The 18456-nt window shown below is 39.5% G+C and overlaps 1 protein-coding gene across 5 annotated transcripts in view; it reads left to right on the top strand.

Moving 5' to 3' along the window:
- LOC133535500 (tensin-1-like) overlaps positions 1-18456 on the top strand; it is a 177846-nt gene that overhangs the window by 89788 nt on the left and 69602 nt on the right. For all 5 annotated transcript variants that reach the window (XM_061875386.1, XM_061875388.1, XM_061875387.1 and 2 more), the window contains 7 exons: positions 12498-12530; positions 14639-14688; positions 14769-14952; positions 17064-17114; positions 17187-17309; positions 17373-17437; positions 18322-18405. In XM_061875386.1, coding sequence (XP_061731370.1) covers positions 12498-12530; positions 14639-14688; positions 14769-14952; positions 17064-17114; positions 17187-17309; positions 17373-17437; positions 18322-18405 — 590 coding nt within the window. The remainder of the gene's footprint in view (positions 1-12497; positions 12531-14638; positions 14689-14768; positions 14953-17063; positions 17115-17186; positions 17310-17372; positions 17438-18321; positions 18406-18456) is intronic.

The raw sequence follows: 18456 nt of genomic DNA, 5'->3' as shown, positions 1-18456 counted from the left end.
ACGGACTGGTCAATCAGAGGCAAGATGAGGTGGGTCATCGAAACGGACTGGTCACTCAGAGTCGAGATGAGGTGGGTTATCGAAACGGACTGGTCAATCAGAGGCAAGATGAGGTGGGTCATCAAAACAGACTGGTCAATCAGAGTCAAGATGAGGTGGGTCATCGAAACGGACTGGTCAATCAGAGTCAAGATGAGGTGGGTCATCGAAACGGACTGGTCAATCAGAGTCAAGATGAGGTGGGTCATCGAAACAGACTGGCCAATCAGAGTCAAGATGAGGTGGGTCATCGAACAGACTGGTCAATCAGAGGAAAGATGAGGTGGGTCATCGAAACAGACTGGCCAATCAGAGTCAAGATGAGGTGGGTCATCGAACAGACTGGCCAATCATAGTCAAGATGAGGTGGGTCATCGAACAGACAGGCCAATCAGAGGCAAGATGAAGTGGGTCATCGAAACAGACTGGTCAATCAGAGTCAAGATGAGGTGGGTCATCGAAACGGACTGGCCAATTAGAGTCAAGATGAGGTTGGTCATCGAACCGGACTGGTCAATCAGAGGCAAGATGAGGTGGGTCATCGAAACAGACTGGCCAATCAGAGTCAAGATGAGGTGGGTCATCGAAACGGACTGGTCAATCAGAGGCAAGATGAGGTGGGTCATCGAACAGACTGGTCAATCAGAGGAAAGATGAGGTGGGTTATCGAAACGGACTGGTCAATCAGAGGCAAGATGAGGTGGGTCATCAAAACAGACTGGTCAATCAGAGTCAAGATGAGGTGGGTCATCGAAACGGACTGGTCAATCAGAGTCAAGATGAGGTGGGTCATCGAAACGGACTGGCCAATCAGAGTCAAGATGAGGTGGGTCATCGAACAGACTGGTCAATCAGAGGAAAGATGAGGTGGGTCATCGAAACAGACTGGCCAATCAGAGTCAAGATGAGGTGGGTCATCGAACAGACTGGTCAATCAGAGGAAAGATGAGGTGGGTCATCGAAACAGACTGGCCAATCAGAGTCAAGATGAGGTGGGTCATCGAACAGACTGGCCAATCAGAGGCAAGATGAGGTGGGTCATCGAAACGGGCAAGGCTGCCCTTTGTCACCGACTCTGTTCATAACGTTTATAGCAGTCAGGGCGTTGTGGAGATCCGGTTTGGTGACCGCAGGATTAGGTCTTTGCTTTTTGCAGATGATGTGGTCCTGATGGCTTCATCTGGCCAGGATCTTCAGCTCTCACTGGATCAGTTCGCAGCCGAATGTGAAGCGACCGGGATGAGAATCAACACCTCCAAGTCTGAGTCCATGGTTATTGCTCGGGAAAGGGTGGAGTGCCATCTCCAGGTTGGGGAGTAGATCTTGCCCCAAGTGAAGGAGTTCAAGTACCTCGGAGTCTTGTTCACGAGTGAGGGAAGAGTGGATCGGGAGATGGACAGGCGGATCGGTGCGGTTTGTTGTGTAGCTTGCTACAATCCTCCAGGGATAACTTTCCCTATAGCTTAGTTATGTTTAATTGAGAGTAACTTAGCTTAGCTTACATCTCTCTGCATGCTTGAAAGAAGGACTTGTTCGATTCCATAGCAGAGTCATCTGCTATGGAATCTGCTATCTTCCCTACCGTTTACCGTTTTACTTGAATCCAAAAGAAAAATTGGTCGTTAAAAGAACAAACCTGTAGCGACAACATGCTAATAGTTGTACAAATGAAGGTGCACCAGGGCGCTCTAACTCCTACGTAGCTGTGATTGTCGGGCGTGTTAACTTGCTCCTCGACACCCGTCCTGCAGAGTCTGCGGCCCGGATGCCAATCACCCCCGTCCTAAGGGTTCAAAGGTGAAAAGTTGACGAGGTGTCGCCTGTCAAGACATTTGAAGAAATGTTCTTGACCTCCTGTTGTTTATTGCTGGAGCTGTTGGGGGGTTTGTTGTCTCCTGTTAGTTAGTTCTGGTGTCCAGATACCAGACCGATGTCGGAGACTTGGAGTAGCAGGAGACTGGAACAACTAGTTGCCTCCATGTTGAAACTGTTGTCAAAAATATCTGATTTGTGGATAAATAGATAGATATCAAAATAGTATCAATCTCAGCTATTTTGAGAGATAGTGAGGAAGACAGTCACCTGATGCACAACATCCACCGAGGCACCACAGATCTCTTCCCCATCAACAACAATGCTAATCAAGTACACCTGGTGAGAGCCAACAACGATTACTTTGGGGGAGATTAATGTCGAGAACCCTATATTTTTTAGCCAGTCCATAGTGGATCTAACATAATAGTGTGATAGTCCAGTCCATAGTGGATCTAACATAATAGTGTGAGAGTCCAGTCCATAGTGGATCTAACATAATAGAGTGAGAGTCCAGTCCATAGTGGATCTAACATAATAGTGTGATAGTCCAGTCCATAGTGGATCTAACATAATAGTATGATGGTCCAGTCCATAGTGGATCTAACATAATAGAGAGAGTCCAGCCCATAGTGGATCTAGTTAATAGTGTGAGAGTCCAGTCCATAGTGGATCTAACATAATAGTGAGAGTCCAGTCCATAGTGGATCTAACATAATAGTGCGATAGTCCAGTCCGTAGTGGATCTAACATAATAGTGTGAGAGTTCAGTCCATAGTGGATCTAATATAATAGTGTGATAGTCCAGTCCATAGTGGATCTAACATAATAGTGTGAGAGTCCACTCCATAGTGGATCTAACACAATAGTGAGAGTCCAGCCCATAGTGGATCTAACATAATAGTGAGAGTCCAGCCCATAGTGGATCTAGTTAATAGAGTGAGAGTCCAGTCCATAGTGGATCTAACATAATAGTGAGAGTCCAGTCCATAGTGGATCTAACATAATAGTGTGAGAGTCCAGTCTATAGTGGATCTAACATAATAGTGTGAGAGTCCAGTCCATAGTGGATCTAACATAATAGTGTGAGAGTTCAGTCCATAGTGGATCTAACATAATAGTGAGAGTCCAATCCATAGTGGATCTAACATAATAGTGTGAAAGTTCAGTCCATAGTGGATCTAACATAATAGTGAGAGTCCAGTCCATAGTGGATCTAACATAATAGTGTGAGAGTCCAGTCCATAGTGGATCTAACATAATAGTGTGAGAGTCCAGTCCATAGTGGATCTAACATAATAGTGTGAGAGTCCAGTCCATAGTGGATCTAACATAATAGTGAGAGTCCAGTCCATAGTGGATCTAACATAATAGTGTGAAAGTTCAGTCCATAGTGGATCTAACATAATAGTGAGAGTCCAGTCCATAGTGGATCTAACATAATAGTGTGAGAGTCCAGTCCATAGTGGATCTAACATAATAGTGAGAGAGTCCAGTCCATAGTGGATCTAACATAATAGTGTGAGAGTCCAGTCCATAGTGGATCCAACATAATAGTGAGAGAGTCCAGTCCATAGTGGATCTAACATAATAGTGTGAGAGTCCAGTCCATAGTGGATCTAACATAATAGTGTGAGAGTCCAGTCCATTGTGGATCTAACATAATAGAGAGAGTCCAGTCCATAGTGGATCTAACATAATAGTGAGAGTCCAGTCCATAGTGGATCTAACATAATAGTGTGAGAGTACAGTCCATAGTGGATCTAACATAATAGTGTGAGAGTCCAGTCCATAGTGGATCTAACATAATAGTGAGAGTCCAGTCCATAGTGGATCTAACATAATAGTGAGAGTCCAGTCCATAGTGGATCTAACATAATAGTGAGAGTCCAGCCCATAGTGGATCTAGTTAATAGTGTGAGAGTCCAGTCCATAGTTAAGCCAGCAGGAGATCATCTTAAGTGGAGACAGGTCAGCAGCACAGAGATGTCTCTAACTGATGCACAGATGACTGAGCCTCGACTTTGGACAGCTAGCGCCTCATCTGTGGTCACCAAATCTGTGCCCCTCCAAAAGAAACGGCAGATCAACTGGTCTAAAAGGGGGGTCTAATTTAAAGGCTAGAGTATACAAATGAGTTTTAAGATTGGACTTAAATGCTTCTACTGAGGTAGCATCTCTAACTGTTACTGCTAGAACATTCCAGAGTACTTGAGCTCCGATAGAAAACCCTCTAAACCTTTTTCGGGCTCTGGGAATCACTAATAAGCCGTAGTTCTTTGAAGGCAGACTTCTTGCCGGGACATATGGTACAATACAATCCGCAACATAGACCGTGTAGTATTTAATAAATCCTTAAAGTCACATCCTAAGTTTTAATATTCTTGATAGAACTCTCCTGAAGGAATCAATAAAGTACTATCTAACTATCTAAGGGCACAGGAAGCCAGTGCAGGTGAGACACTTTAGGTATACTGTATGTCTTGATTGGATTATCCAGAGAATAGTGCTCGATACCGTGGTAGAGCGCAATATGTAGGTGTGGGAAAAATCACAAGACTACTTCATCTCTACAGAACTGTTTCATGAGGGGTTCCCTCAATCATCAGGAGATTTTAATGGAAGCATTCACATACAATGGTTTATATAGGGCACAGAGTGGGTGGGTACAGGCAGGCGTAGGGTGTGGTGATTGGCTCATGTGTTACATAGGAGGTGTTTCCATCTGTGGCGGCATGTTGAAATGATTTCACTGCGCTTGCTGAGGGATGATAGATCTGGATGATATATAATAAACAGTTTCTCTTTTAAGCATAGGTTGCATCTTTTATTACCACTGTTGTAAGGTGTGCTGGATGCAAGGATTTGCCATGTTGTTGAATATTCAACATTATTGTCTTTGAGGTTCCAAATGTGTTTGCTGAGTTCTGTAGAATTCCGCAAAGTCTGGTTTCTAAAGGAGGCGTTGTGATTATTCCATCTTCTTTTGAACGCTCCTTCGGTTAATCCTACGTACGTGTCGGATGTGTTAATGTCCTTGCGTGTTACCTTTGCTTGGTAAACGACTGATGTCTGTAAGCACCCTCCGTTGAGAGGGCAATCAGGTTTCTTGCGACAGTTACATTCCTTATTGGTTTCAGAGTCGTTTAGTCTGGGGGTAGGGGGTCCTTTTGCAATTGCTTTGTTGTGGTTTGAAATGATTTGTTGTATGTTGTTCATACAGCTGTAGCTCAATTTAAGGTATACTGTATATATATATATATATAGGTATATACCTGTATCTGTGACTAATACACCAAAAACATTTCTCTTGTTAAATGTGGTGTGTGCGTCTTATATGCTGATGCGGCTTATAGTCAGGAAAATAGGATATAACGAGCTAAAAGGCACAGGAGACGTTCAGATGTGTGCTGGAGTCAGGCCCGGGTCTCCTTTCTGCAACAGCTGACTGGAGCTATTCTGGGAAGACTGTTGGAATGTTTCTGCAGGAAGTGGTTGTCCATTTCTTCTCAGGATGCCGCGCAATACCCTTTCTAATTCATCCTGAAGGTGTGTTGGATGTGTTCAGGACCGAGACGTCTCCTTGCTTCTCTACCAACGCAGCATAAAGCAAATATCTCCACATGCACATGGCCATTAGTTTCAGTACACATACATAAATACTAGGGGTGGGCAAATTAATGCGTTAATTATGCGTTAACTCATCAATCTATTAACGCCGACAATTATTTTATCGCACATTTGCGTATGTTGTTTACATGCTTTTATTTTGTTAACGCCAAGATGGCTTCGAGGGGCTCTTGGTAAAGATGGAACATTTGGCAAAAATACCGGACAATTCTGCACATTTCATGGCTGGCTTACAGCGTGGTCACTCCGGGATCACTTACGACCGCCAGACAATTCTGGATGTGGATAGATCGGGCCGTTTTGGACTGAATGAGGCGTGCTTGCTAGACCGGCTAGCTAGCATGGGAATACTTTGCCGGCTACATCCAGCAGCCTGTGAAGCAGCGGAGTATTTGTGTTGTCTGTCTATTTATGAATAATGCAGACCAGGAGTGTTGGCTGAGTTCTTAACGTTTGCTTTCAGAGCGTGCATATCACAACATACAAGATGCCGTCATGGCGACACAACCGCGCATGCTCGTCACTCCTGTTGCATGCTGGGTAGGGTAGTTCTTTTATTCCCTGGCTCATAACATCACAATATAGTACCATGTATATGCGTTCAGTTTATCAAAGCACCAAGCAAAATTCCCATCATATCAATTCCTAGATATGGTCATAATTATTTTAAGTGCACTACGCAGAATAAACACAACATTATTAATATTGCTACTACGGATAATTTGATCAAAAATTCCCTAAAACAGCCCACTACCTATAATATAGGTTTTTTAAACATAAGACCCTGATAAAAAAAAAATATTTCTGCTGTTACCTCAGAAATTGCCTGTTCAGATGTTATGATTGTGGCTCAGAGATTTGTATGTAGATTATATTTATTTTCCATAACAAACAGGATAACTTAAATACCCTGGCAGTGGCAATAAGCTTAAATGTTTGTATTTACATTTTTGGAGTTGATTTTCATCAAATATGCTATTTAACTGCTACTGTTTAACAAGGACTGATTTAAATTGTGTTTGCACAACAAATGTTTTGGCGCTTTTGTTCATGTGGGAGAATATTCCAATAAAGGTGCACTACACACTACTTTTGAATTCATTATTGGGCTTTGCGTATACAATGCAGTTAATCGCGATTAATCGGAGAAATAGTGCGATTAACTTCGATTAAAATGTTTAATCGTTGCCCAGCCCTAATAAATACATATATACACACTAAGGTGGTTCCCGTACCAATATTTTAGTACGTCTACCAAAATGTATTTTGATGCTTTTCTAAAGGCTACCACAAACAAAATGTCGTTATTGTCTTTATTGTAACAAACAATGTTAGAGTGCATAAAACATATGTTTATTATTGTCATTTAGTCCTTAAATAAAATGTTGAACATACTAGACAACTTGTCTTTTAGTAGTAAGTACACAAACATCCATCCATCCATTTCCTACCGCTTATTCCCTTTTGGGGGCGCCTATCTCAGCTACAAATGTCCAGGGTGTACTCCGCCTTCCGCCCGATTGTAGCTGAGCAAACAAACAAAGACTCCTAATTAGTCTGAAGTAACATATTGTGTCATTTATACACCTATTATTTTATACACTTTATGAGGGACAAACTGTAAAAATTGATTATTAATCTACTTGTTCATTTACTGTTAATATCTGCTTATTTTCTGTTTGAACATGTTCTATCTACACTTCTGTTCAAATGTAATAATCACTTATTCTTCTCTTCTTTGATACTTGACATTAGTTTTGGATGATACCACACATTTAGGTATCGATCCGATACCAAGTAGTTAGAGGACCATACAATAAAATATGATACCTAATAAACCAATAATAATATGGTTAAGAAATACTGATGTAAAGGGTAGGTGTCGCGCTGTTTTTTGTTTTAACATGTTCTATCTATACTTCTGTTGAAATGTAATAATCAGCTATTCTTCTCTTCTTTGATACTTGACATTAGTTTTGGATGATACCACACATTTAGGTATCGATCCGATACCAAGTAGTTAGAAGATCATACAATAAAATATGATACCTAATAAACCAATAATAATATGATTAAGAAATACTGATGTAAAGGGTAGGTGTCGCGTTGTTTTCGGTTTCAACATGTTCTATCTACACTTCTGTCAAAATGTAATTATCACTTATTCTTCTCTTCTTTGATAGTTGACATTAGTTTTGGATGATACCACACATTTAGGTTTCGATCCGATACCAAGTAGTTAGAGGATCATACAATAAAATATGATACCTAATAAACCAATGATAATATGGTTTAGAAATACTGATGTAAAGGGTAGGTGTCGCGTTGTTTTCTGTTTCAACATGTTCTATCTACACTTCTGTTAAAATGTAATCACTTATTCTTCTCTTCTTTGATACTTGACATTAGTTTTGGATGATACCAGACATTTAGGTATCGATCCGATACCAAGTAGTTACAGGATCATACAATAAAAAATAATACCTAATAAACAAATACTGATGTAAAGGGTATGTTTTTTTGTTTTTGACTGATTGATACTTTTATTAGTAGATTGCAGAGTTCAGTACATATTCCGTACAATTGACCACTAAATGGTAACACCCCAATAAGTTTTTCAACTTGTTTAAGTCGGGGTCCACGTTAATCAATTCATGGTAAGTGTCCCGCTATTTTCTGTTTGAACATGTTCTATCTACACTTCTGTTAAAATGTAATAATCACTCATTCTTCTCTTCTTTGATACTTGACATTAGTTTTGGATGATACCACACATTTAGGTATCGAATCGATACCAAGTAGTTACAGGATCATACAATAAAATATAATACCAAATGAACCAATAATAATATGGTTAAGAAATACTGATCTAAAGGGTAGGTGTCGCGCTGTTTTCTGTTTTAACATGTTCTATCTATACTTCTGTTGAAATGTAATAATCAGCTATTCTTCTCTTCTTTGATACTTGACATTAGTTTTGGATGATACCACACATTTAGGTGTCGATCCGATACCAAGTCGTTACAGGATGATACGATAAAATATAATACCTAATAAACCAATAATAATATGGTGAAGAAATACTGATGTAAAGGGTAGGTGTCGCGCTGTTTTCTGTTTTAACATGTTCTATCTACACTTCTGTTGAAATGTAATAATCACTTATTCTTCTCTTCTTTGATACTTGACATTAGTTTTGGATGATACCACACATTTAGGTATCGAATCGATACCAAGTAGTTACAGGATCATACAATAAAATATAATACCAAATGAACCAATAATAATATGGTTAAGAAATACTGATGTAAAGGGTAGGTGTCGCGTTGTTTTCTGTTTTAACATGTTCTATCTATACTTCTGTTAAAATGTAATAATCAGCTATTCTTCTCTTCTTTGATACTTCACATTAGTTTTGGATGATACCACACATTTAGGTTTCGATCCGATACCAAGTAGTTAGAGGATCATACAATAAAATATGATACCTAATAAACCAATAATAATATGGTTAAGAAATACTGATGTAAAGGGTAGGTGTCGCGCTGTTTTCTGTTTGAACATGTTCTATCTACACTTTTGTTAAAATGTAATAATCACTTATTCTTCTCTTCTTTGATACTTGACATTACTTTTGGATGATACCACACATTTAGGTATCGATCCGATACCAAGTAGTTAGAGGATCATACAATAAAATATGATACCTAATAAACCAATAATAATATGGTTAAGAAATACTGATGTAAAGGGTAGGTGTCACGTTGTTTTCTGTTTGAACATGTTCTATCTACACTTCTGTTAAAATGTAATCACTTATTCTTCTCTTCTTTGATACTTGACATTAGTTTTGGATGATACCAGACATTTAGGTATCGATCCGATACCAAGTAGTTACAAGATCATACAATAAAAAATAATACCTAATAAACAAATACTGATGTAAAGGGTATGTTTTTTTGTTTTTGACTGATTGATACTTTTATTAGTAGATTGCAGAGTTCAGTACATATTCCGTACAATTGACCACTAAATGGTAACACCCCAATAAGTTTTTCAACTTGTTTAAGTCGGGGTCCACGTTAATCAATTCATGGTAAGTGTCCCGCTGTTTTCTGTTTGAACATGTTCTATCTACACTTCTGTTAAAATGTAATAATCACTCATTCTTCTCTTCTTTGATACTTGACATTACTTTTGGATGATACCACACATTTAGGTATCGAATCGATACCAAGTAGTTACAGGATCATACAATAAAATATAATACCAAATGAACCAATAATAATATGGTTAAGAAATACTGATGTAAAGGGTAGGTGTCGCGCTGTTTTTTGTTTTAACATGTTCTATCTATACTTCTGTTAAAATGTAATAATCAGCTATTCTTCTCTTCTTTGATACTTCACATTAGTTTTGGATGATACCACACATTTAGGTTTCGATCCGATACCAAGTAGTTAGAGGATCATACAATAAAATATGATACCTAATAAACCAATAATAATATGGTTAAGAAATACTGATGTAAAGGGTAGGTGTCGCGTTGTTTTCTGTTTTAACATGTTCCATCTATACTTCTGTTGAAATGTAATAATCAGCTATTCTTCTCTTCTTTGATACTTGACATTAGTTTTGGATGATACCACACATTTAAGTTTCGATCCGATACCAAGTAGTTACAGGATCATACAATAAAATATAATACCAAATGAACCAATAATAATATGGTTAAGAAATACTGATGTAAAGGGTAGGTGTCGCGCTGTTTTCTGTTTTAACATGTTCTATCTATACTTCTGTTGAAATGTAATAATCAGCTATTCTTCTCTTCTTTGATACTTGACATTAGTTTTGGATGATACCACACATTTAGGTTTCGATCTGATACCAAGTAGTTAGAGGATCATACATTAAAATATGATACCTAATAAACCAATAATAATATGGTTAAGAAATACTGACATAAAGGGTAGGTGTCGTGTGGTTTTCTGTTTTAACATGTTCTATCTACACTTCTGTTAAAATGTAATAATCACTTATTCTTCTCTTCTTTGATACTTGACATTAGTTTTGGATGATACCACACATTTAGGTATCGAATCGATACCAAGTAGTTACAGGATCATACAATAAAATATAATACCAAATGAACCAATAATAATATGGTTAAGAAATACTGATGTAAAGGGTAGGTGTCGCGCTGTTTTCTGTTTTAACATGTTCTATCTATACTTCTGTTGAAATGTAATAATCAGCTATTCTTCTCTTCTTTGATACTTGACATTAGTTTTGGATGATACCACACATTTAGGTTTCGATCCGATACCAAGTAGTTAGAGGATCATACAATAAAATATGATACCTAATAAACCAATAATAATATGGTTAAGAAATACTGATGTAAAGGGTAGGTGTCACGTTGTTTTCTGTTTGAACATGTTCTATCTACACTTCTGTTGAAATGTGATAATCACTAATTCTTCTCTTCTTTGATACTTGACATTAGTTTTGGATGATACCACACATTTAGGTATTGAATTGATACCAAGTAGTTACAGGATCATACAATAAAATATAATACCAAATGAACCAATAATAATATGGTTAAGAAATACTGATGTAAAGGGTAGGTGTCGCGCTGTTTTCTGTTTTAACATGTTCTATCTACACTTCTGTTAAAATGTAATAATCACTTATTCTTCTCTTCTTTGATACTTGACATTAGTTTTGGATGATACCACACATTTAGGTATCGAATCGATACCAAGTAGTTACAGGATCATACAATAAAATATAATACCAAATGAACCAATAATAATATGGTTAAGAAATACTGATGTAAAGGGTAGGTGTCGCGCTGTTTTCTGTTTTAACATGTTCTATCTACACTTCTGTTAAAATGTAATAATCACTTATTCTTCTCTTCTTTGATACTTGACATTAGTTTCGGATGATACCACACATTTAGGTATCGATCCGATACCAAGTAGTTACAGGATCATACAATAAAATATGATACCTAATTAACCAATAATAATATGGTTAAGAAATACTGATGTAAAGGGTAGCTGTCGCGTTGTTTTCTGTTTTAACATGTTCTATCTACACTTCTGTTGAAATGTAATAATCAGCTATTCTTCTCTTCTTTGATACTTGACATTAGTTTTGGATGATACCACACATTTAGGTATCGAATCGATACCAAGTAGTTACAGGATCATACAATAAAATATAATACCAAATGAACCAATAATAATATGGTTAAGAAATACTGATGTAAAGGGTAGGTGTCGTGCTGTTTTCTGTTTTAACATGTTCTATCTATACTTCTGTTGAAATGTAATAAAATGCAGTGATGTGCGGTGAGGTCCAGGAGGCGAGCCCCACACAGTTCGTCTTCGCAACCGTTTTATGATTTCCCAGTACAAAAAATACGTTCCACACGTAGAGTTGTTGACAAAATACACTGTACATTATATACCTCAGCTAACTAAGCTGTGGAAATGTATGATATCATTCATACAGCAATACGGTCTCACTGCACAGCAGCCAGCAGTTAGCCGAGTCATTGCCATGTCTCTTCTCAGTATTTGAACGGCAAATGTGAAAATTCAGCCATTTTTGAATAAAAATGATATAAAACTGGTGAAGTTAAATGGGAAAAAAAACTTTATAGTATAATCACTGGATACATATAACAATTTAATATATTTTTTTATCTTTTTACATTTTTTTTTCTTTCCATGATGGCAGGTGAGGCGGGGCCTCCCCTGCCTCACCTGCCTGCACGTCACTGTAGGTACGGATCTGATACCAAGGAGTTCCAGGATCATAAATTGGTCGTATTCAAAGTCCTCATGTGTCCAGGGACATTTTTACTGACTTTATAAACATAATATGAATTTTTTAAAATGGATGGATGGGACCCTCCATGTGACCACTGAGGATCAAGATCATATTTATTTACATGAGCTCTAATTTTGACATGAAATAACTTGCGCCTTTCTTCCCAGGTGTCCGCCACCTGCGCCTCCACACCCGAGGAGGTACGTGTGCACACACCTTTATGAGGGGCCGTTAGGGACATTATTACTGGGGCCGTGCGCAACCTGAGGGTCCTTGGTTCAATCCCCACCTAGTACCAACCTCCTCACGTCAGTTGTGTCCTTGAGCAAGACACTTCACCCTTGCTCCTGATGGGTGCTGGTTAGCGCCTTGCATGGCAGCTCCCTCCATCAGTGTGTGAATGTGTGTGTGAATGGGTGAATGTGGAAGTAGTGTCAAAGCGTTTTGAGTACCTTGAAGGTAGAAACGCGCTATACAAGTACAACCCACTTATTTATTTTTTATTCAGAATGACCTCTTACGTACACTACTGAAATGCTCTCACATAAACAACTGAAATCTTTTTCTCACACACACTACTGAAACACTCTTATACACACTACTGAAATGCTCTCACATAAACAACTGAAATATTTTTGTCACATACTACTGAAACACTCTTATACACACTACTGAAACACTCTTACATACACTACTGAAATCTTTTTCTCACACACTACTGAAACACTTTTACATACACTACTAAAATGCTCTCACATAAACAACTAAAATGTTTTTCTCTCATACACCCTACTGAAACACTCCTAAATACTACTGATTTTTTTTTCTCTCACGCACACATTCACACACACACCTGTAATTATTTTTCACTAGTATGTATTAACTGATTTCATCTGTGTGTGTGAGCTTTTTACACATGCATGCAAGAGAAAATAATGTCAGTAGTATGTGTACAAGGATTTCGGTTATGTGTATGAGACCATTTCCTCAGTGTGTATAAGAGTGTTTCAGTAGTGTGTGTGAGACAAAATATTTCAGTTGTTTATGTGAGAGCATTTCAGTAGTGTGTATAGGAGTGTTTCAGTAGTGTGTGTGAGAGAAATACATTTCAGTTGTTTATGTGAGCATTTCAGTAGTGTGCATAAGAGCATTTCAGTATGGTGTATTGGAGCATTTCAGTAGTGTGTATACAAGTGTTTCAGTAGTGTGTGAGAGGAATAAATTTCATTTTTTTATGTGAGAGCATTTCAGTAGTGTGTATAGGAGCATTTCAGTAGTGTGTATACAAGTGTTTCAGTAGTGTGTGCTAGAGAAAAACATTGCAGTTGTTTATGTGAGAGCATTTCAGTAGTGTGTATGAGTTTTTCAGTAGTGTGTATAAGAGTGCTTCAATAGTGTGTGAGAGAAAACAATTTCAGTTGTTTATGTGGGAGCATTTCAGTAGTGTGTATAAGAGTGTTTCAGGAGTGTGTATAAGAGTGTTTCCGTAGTGTGTGAGAAAAAATATTTCAGTTTATGTGAGAGCATTTCAGTAGAGTGTATAATAGCATTTCAGTAGTGTGCATAAGAGTGTTTCAGTAGTGTGTGCTAGAGAAAAACATTGCAGTTGTTTATGAGAGAGCATTTCAGTAGAAAAATATATCTTTTTCTCACACACACTATTGAAACACTCTTATACACACTCCTGAAAAACTCATACACACGACTAAAATGCTTTTATGTGGGGGCATTTCAGTAGTGTGTATAAGAGTGTTTCAGTAGTGTGTGTGAGAGGAATACATTTCAATTTTTTATGTGAGAGCATTTCAGTAGTGTGTATAGGAGCATTTCAGTAGTGTCTGAGTTTTTCAGTAGAGTGTTTCAGTAGTGTGTGTGAGAGAAAAAGATTTCAGTTGTTTGTGAGAGCATTTCAATGGTGTATGAATGTTTCAGTAGTGTGTGTGAGAGGAATACATTTCAATTTTTTATGTGAGAGCATTTCAGTAGTGTGTACAGGAGCATTTCAGTAGTGTCTGAGTTTTTCAGTAGAGTGTTTCAGTAGTGTGTGTGAGAGAAAAAGATTTCAGTTGTTTGTGAGAGCATTTCAATGGTGTATGAGTGTTTCAGTAGTGTGTGTGAGAGTGTTTCAGTAGTGTGTGTGAGAGTGTTTCAGTAGTGTGTGTGAGAGAAAAAAATGTCAGCTGTTTATGTAAGAGCGTTTCAGTAGTGTGTGTGTAAGAGGTAATTCTGAATAATGTCCCTAATGGCCCTCTATACACATTTGCCTTTTCTCATTTTTTCCTCACACGTTTCTTTTAATGCTTCACAGCACAATTCCGTGACATCGACTTCCCTGAAGAAGCGAGGCTCCATGCCGAGGTGACCCGCTCAGTCCCGTCTTCACCTTTTCCAAGTCAGGACGCCACCTTCCACAGGCTGAAATGGTTTTTGGTGTGCAGGAGTAAAAGCCAGGAGCGGGTGATGGACCAAGTCATGGAGCGCCGCTACGACCTGGACCTCACCTACATCACCGAGAGGATCATCTCCGTCTTCTTCCCGTCCGAGCTGGAGGAGCCGCGCTACGGCAGCCATTTGCAGGAGATGGCGTCCATGCTGAAGTCCAAGCACCAAGACAAGTTCCTGGTTGGTCACAAACACATTCGACAATAATACCAGCATACCTGTACTATTTGTACACATTCACACATTCATGCTGTGTCTGTATCAAAGCTCATTTGATGACGTCCAACGGCACTTTTTACAAATACTATTACCATAAAAAGTGGAATTAAAGAGCTAACGGCTAACACAAAGTTGCTATATGAGAAGCTTTTGAAGTTAAAATTCTAAGCTGTCACAAAATGATCTTTCAAATCAATGTTGGCATAAGTTATGGAAGAATTCAACGTCAAATATTCCCCTTTGAAAAGATTTTGGGGGAAAATATTGCATCATTTGTGTTGTGCAAAAAAGGTAAGAAAATGTTGAAAGGAGAGGTCTGAAGTTTATCTTTGGATATTTACTTAGTGAAAGTAAAATTGTCAGGTTCAAACACTGATGACATCTATTAAACAGGACCAAAAGCAAGGAATCAAACAGAGACAGAATTCAATTTGGCTGAGTGAAAGAAAAGAGAAAGCTGCCTCGGGCTTGGACTGGTCCTGGATCGAGCTTGGGCAAGTCTTGAGCCACAATAGATAACCCCTCCCATCTCCTCCCATCGTACACAGCAGAATTCTCCGAGCCTTTGGGGGGCGGGATAGCTCGGTTGGTAGAGTGGCCGTGCCAGCAACTTGAGGGTTGCAGGTTCGATTCCCGCTTGTGCCATCCTAGTTACTGCTGTTGTGTCCTTGGGCAAGACACTTTACCCACCTGCTCCCAGTGCCACCCACACTGGTTTAAATGTAACTTAGATATTGGGTTTCACTATGTAAAGCGCTTTGAGTCACTTGAGAAAAGCGCTATATAAATATAATTCACTTCACTTCACTTTGTCTTGGTGCACCAAAGACAGCTTTCGTCTGTTCACTGGGAACTCAGGGAACGGAAATGTTTTTTGATCATTTACATAAAATTTTTCTGACAAATATCAAATATTAATGTGTGTTTTTCTCATAAAATGCGGAATTCACAAAAACTGCATGAAAAATAATAAAACATTGATTAATAAATACAAATTTATAATCGACGGATGGATCTGAAGTTGATCTCGAGATTTAGGCATTAAATATGTTCGACTTATTTTCAACACTTTTATCAGTGGGACCCTTTTGGATCCTCCAGACCTTTAGTTTGATTTTTTATTTTTTTAGACCAGGGGTGCCCATTACGTCGATCGCGAGCTACCAGTCGACCGCGGGGGGTGTGTCAGTCGATCTCCAGCCAGGCTTTTAAAAAAAATAGACCTAAAAATGAGTGATCATCAATCTTCACCAAGACGTCACTTAAATGACATTCACGGTACCGGAGGGTCTTGTGAGATGACGCTGGCTGCTGCAAGATCATTATTATGAAAATATGACCCAGAGGAAGGCGAGAAACACTTTTTATTTCAACAGACTCTCGCGCCGTACCTTCCGTCAAAACTCTAAAGGCCGACTGCACATTTCCTATCTTCACAATAAAAGCCCTGCTTCATGCTGCCTGCGCTAACTAAATACAGAGTCTGGGAAAACTGGCGTGCACGAGCGATCCCTCAGAAAGCTGGCGTGCACAAGTGAAGCATGAAGCAGGGCTTTTATTGTGAAGATAGGAAATGTGCAGTCGGCCTTTAGAGTTTTGACGGAAGGGACGGCGCGAAAGTCTGTTGAAATAAAAAGTGTTTCTCGCCTTCCTCTCTGTCATTTTTTCATAATAATGAACTGGCAGCAGCCAGCGTCATCTCACAAGACCCTCGGGTGCCGTGAATGTCAATCAAGCAAGCTACGGAATTTGCCGCCAATGTTTTTCTTGTAAAGTGTATGGAAGCTGGATGAATTAGATGCCAAAAACCAACCACTTTCATGTGGTATTGTACAGAAAGGACAACTTTTTTTTCTCCTCCATTTGAAAATGTGGGCGTTATCATCATTACTGTCTGATTCCAATCATGAGTTATTAAAACACTTCAATGACTGAGACCGTTCTGGGTCTCCTGGACCTTGAACACCAATGCAATATATTTTGTTTTGAAGATTCCAAAATTGGTGGTAAAAAGTTTGGACACCCCTGGTATCGCTCATGACTTTTAGTGTTTTCTTCCGTTTCTTTTCTAGCTGTTGAATTTATCGGAGAAGAGACACGACATCACCAGACTCAACCCCAAGGTAGGTCTTGTCAGACATGAGCAGGCCGCATTGGGGGGAAAGTCCACCTGGTGACCTCCTGCTGTGCTGCAGGTCCAAGACCTGGGCTGGCCTGACCTTCACGCTCCGCCTCTGGACGGGATCTGCAGCGTGTGCAAGACCATGGAGACCTGGCTGGGCGCTGCCCCCCACAACGTGGTGGTCCTGCATTGTAAGGTCGGTGGCAGCTGGCGGTGCAGGCGCTGAAGGTCACCTCATGGTCTGCTGGTCCTCTGACAGGGTCACCCAGGGAAGACGGGCGTGGTGGTGGCAGCGTTCATGCACTACAACAGGATCTCGGCAGGGTGAGGAAACCGTCTTCTGTCTCAGTCTGAAGAAGTCGTCCAGTCTTGTAGTCACAGTCCGCTCACATTTGTCTCGTCCTCTCGTCTTTTCTCACCTCGGTCAAGAAACAGAAAGGAGACTTTTTCTGCAGGCCGGCTACTTTTTAGTGCAGCAAAGGGAGGGGAATGTTCATATACATCATTTATATTCATTTATTTATGAAAGAGGGGTTAACAAGTTAAAGGTCTTTAACGGTAGGCATGGTGTTCCTGGGATTAAAGGCCTCACCTTTTCTCCTCCAAACATATTGCTGGGTATTGTGGCCAAACAGCTCCATTTTTGTTTGTATATATATATATATATATATATATATATATATATATATTTCTTTATTAACAATCAAAATATATCCATCCATCCATCCATTTTCTACCGCTTATTCCCTTTAGGGGTCGCGGGGGGCGCTGGCGCCTATCTCAGCTACAATCGGGCGGAAGGCAGGGTACACCCTGGACAAGTCGCCACCTCATCGCAGGGCCAACACAGATAGACAGACAACATTCACACTCACACTCACACACTAGGGCCAATTTAGTGTTGCCAATCAACCTATCCCCAGGTGCATGTCTTTGGAGGTGGGAGGAAGCCGGAGTACCCGGAGGGAACCCACGCATTCACGGGGAGAACATGCAAACTCCACACAGAAAGATCCCGAGCCTGGATTTGAACCCAGGACTGCAGGAACTTCGTATTGTGAGGCAGACGCACTAACCCCTCTGCCACCGTGAATATATATATATATATATATCAATTGAAACAATATATATGTATATATATTAATTGATTAAGAATCAATATATATATATCATAATGATGTATGATAATTGTGTGATTGTGTGTACAGTGTGGAACAGGCCCTCACCACCTTGGCCATGAGGAAGTTCTGTGAAGACAAAGTCTCATCTTCCCTGCAGCCCTCTCAGAGAAGGTCTTTCACACACCTTGAAGTTATTGCCCATTAAACAATATTACTGACATA

Source organism: Nerophis ophidion, linkage group LG16 (genome assembly GCF_033978795.1).
Source record: "Nerophis ophidion isolate RoL-2023_Sa linkage group LG16, RoL_Noph_v1.0, whole genome shotgun sequence".
NCBI classification, from domain to species: Eukaryota; Metazoa; Chordata; class Actinopteri; order Syngnathiformes; family Syngnathidae; genus Nerophis; species Nerophis ophidion.
The sequence above is the reverse complement of the archived record's forward strand: the minus strand, read 5'-3'. Positions and strand labels throughout refer to the sequence as shown.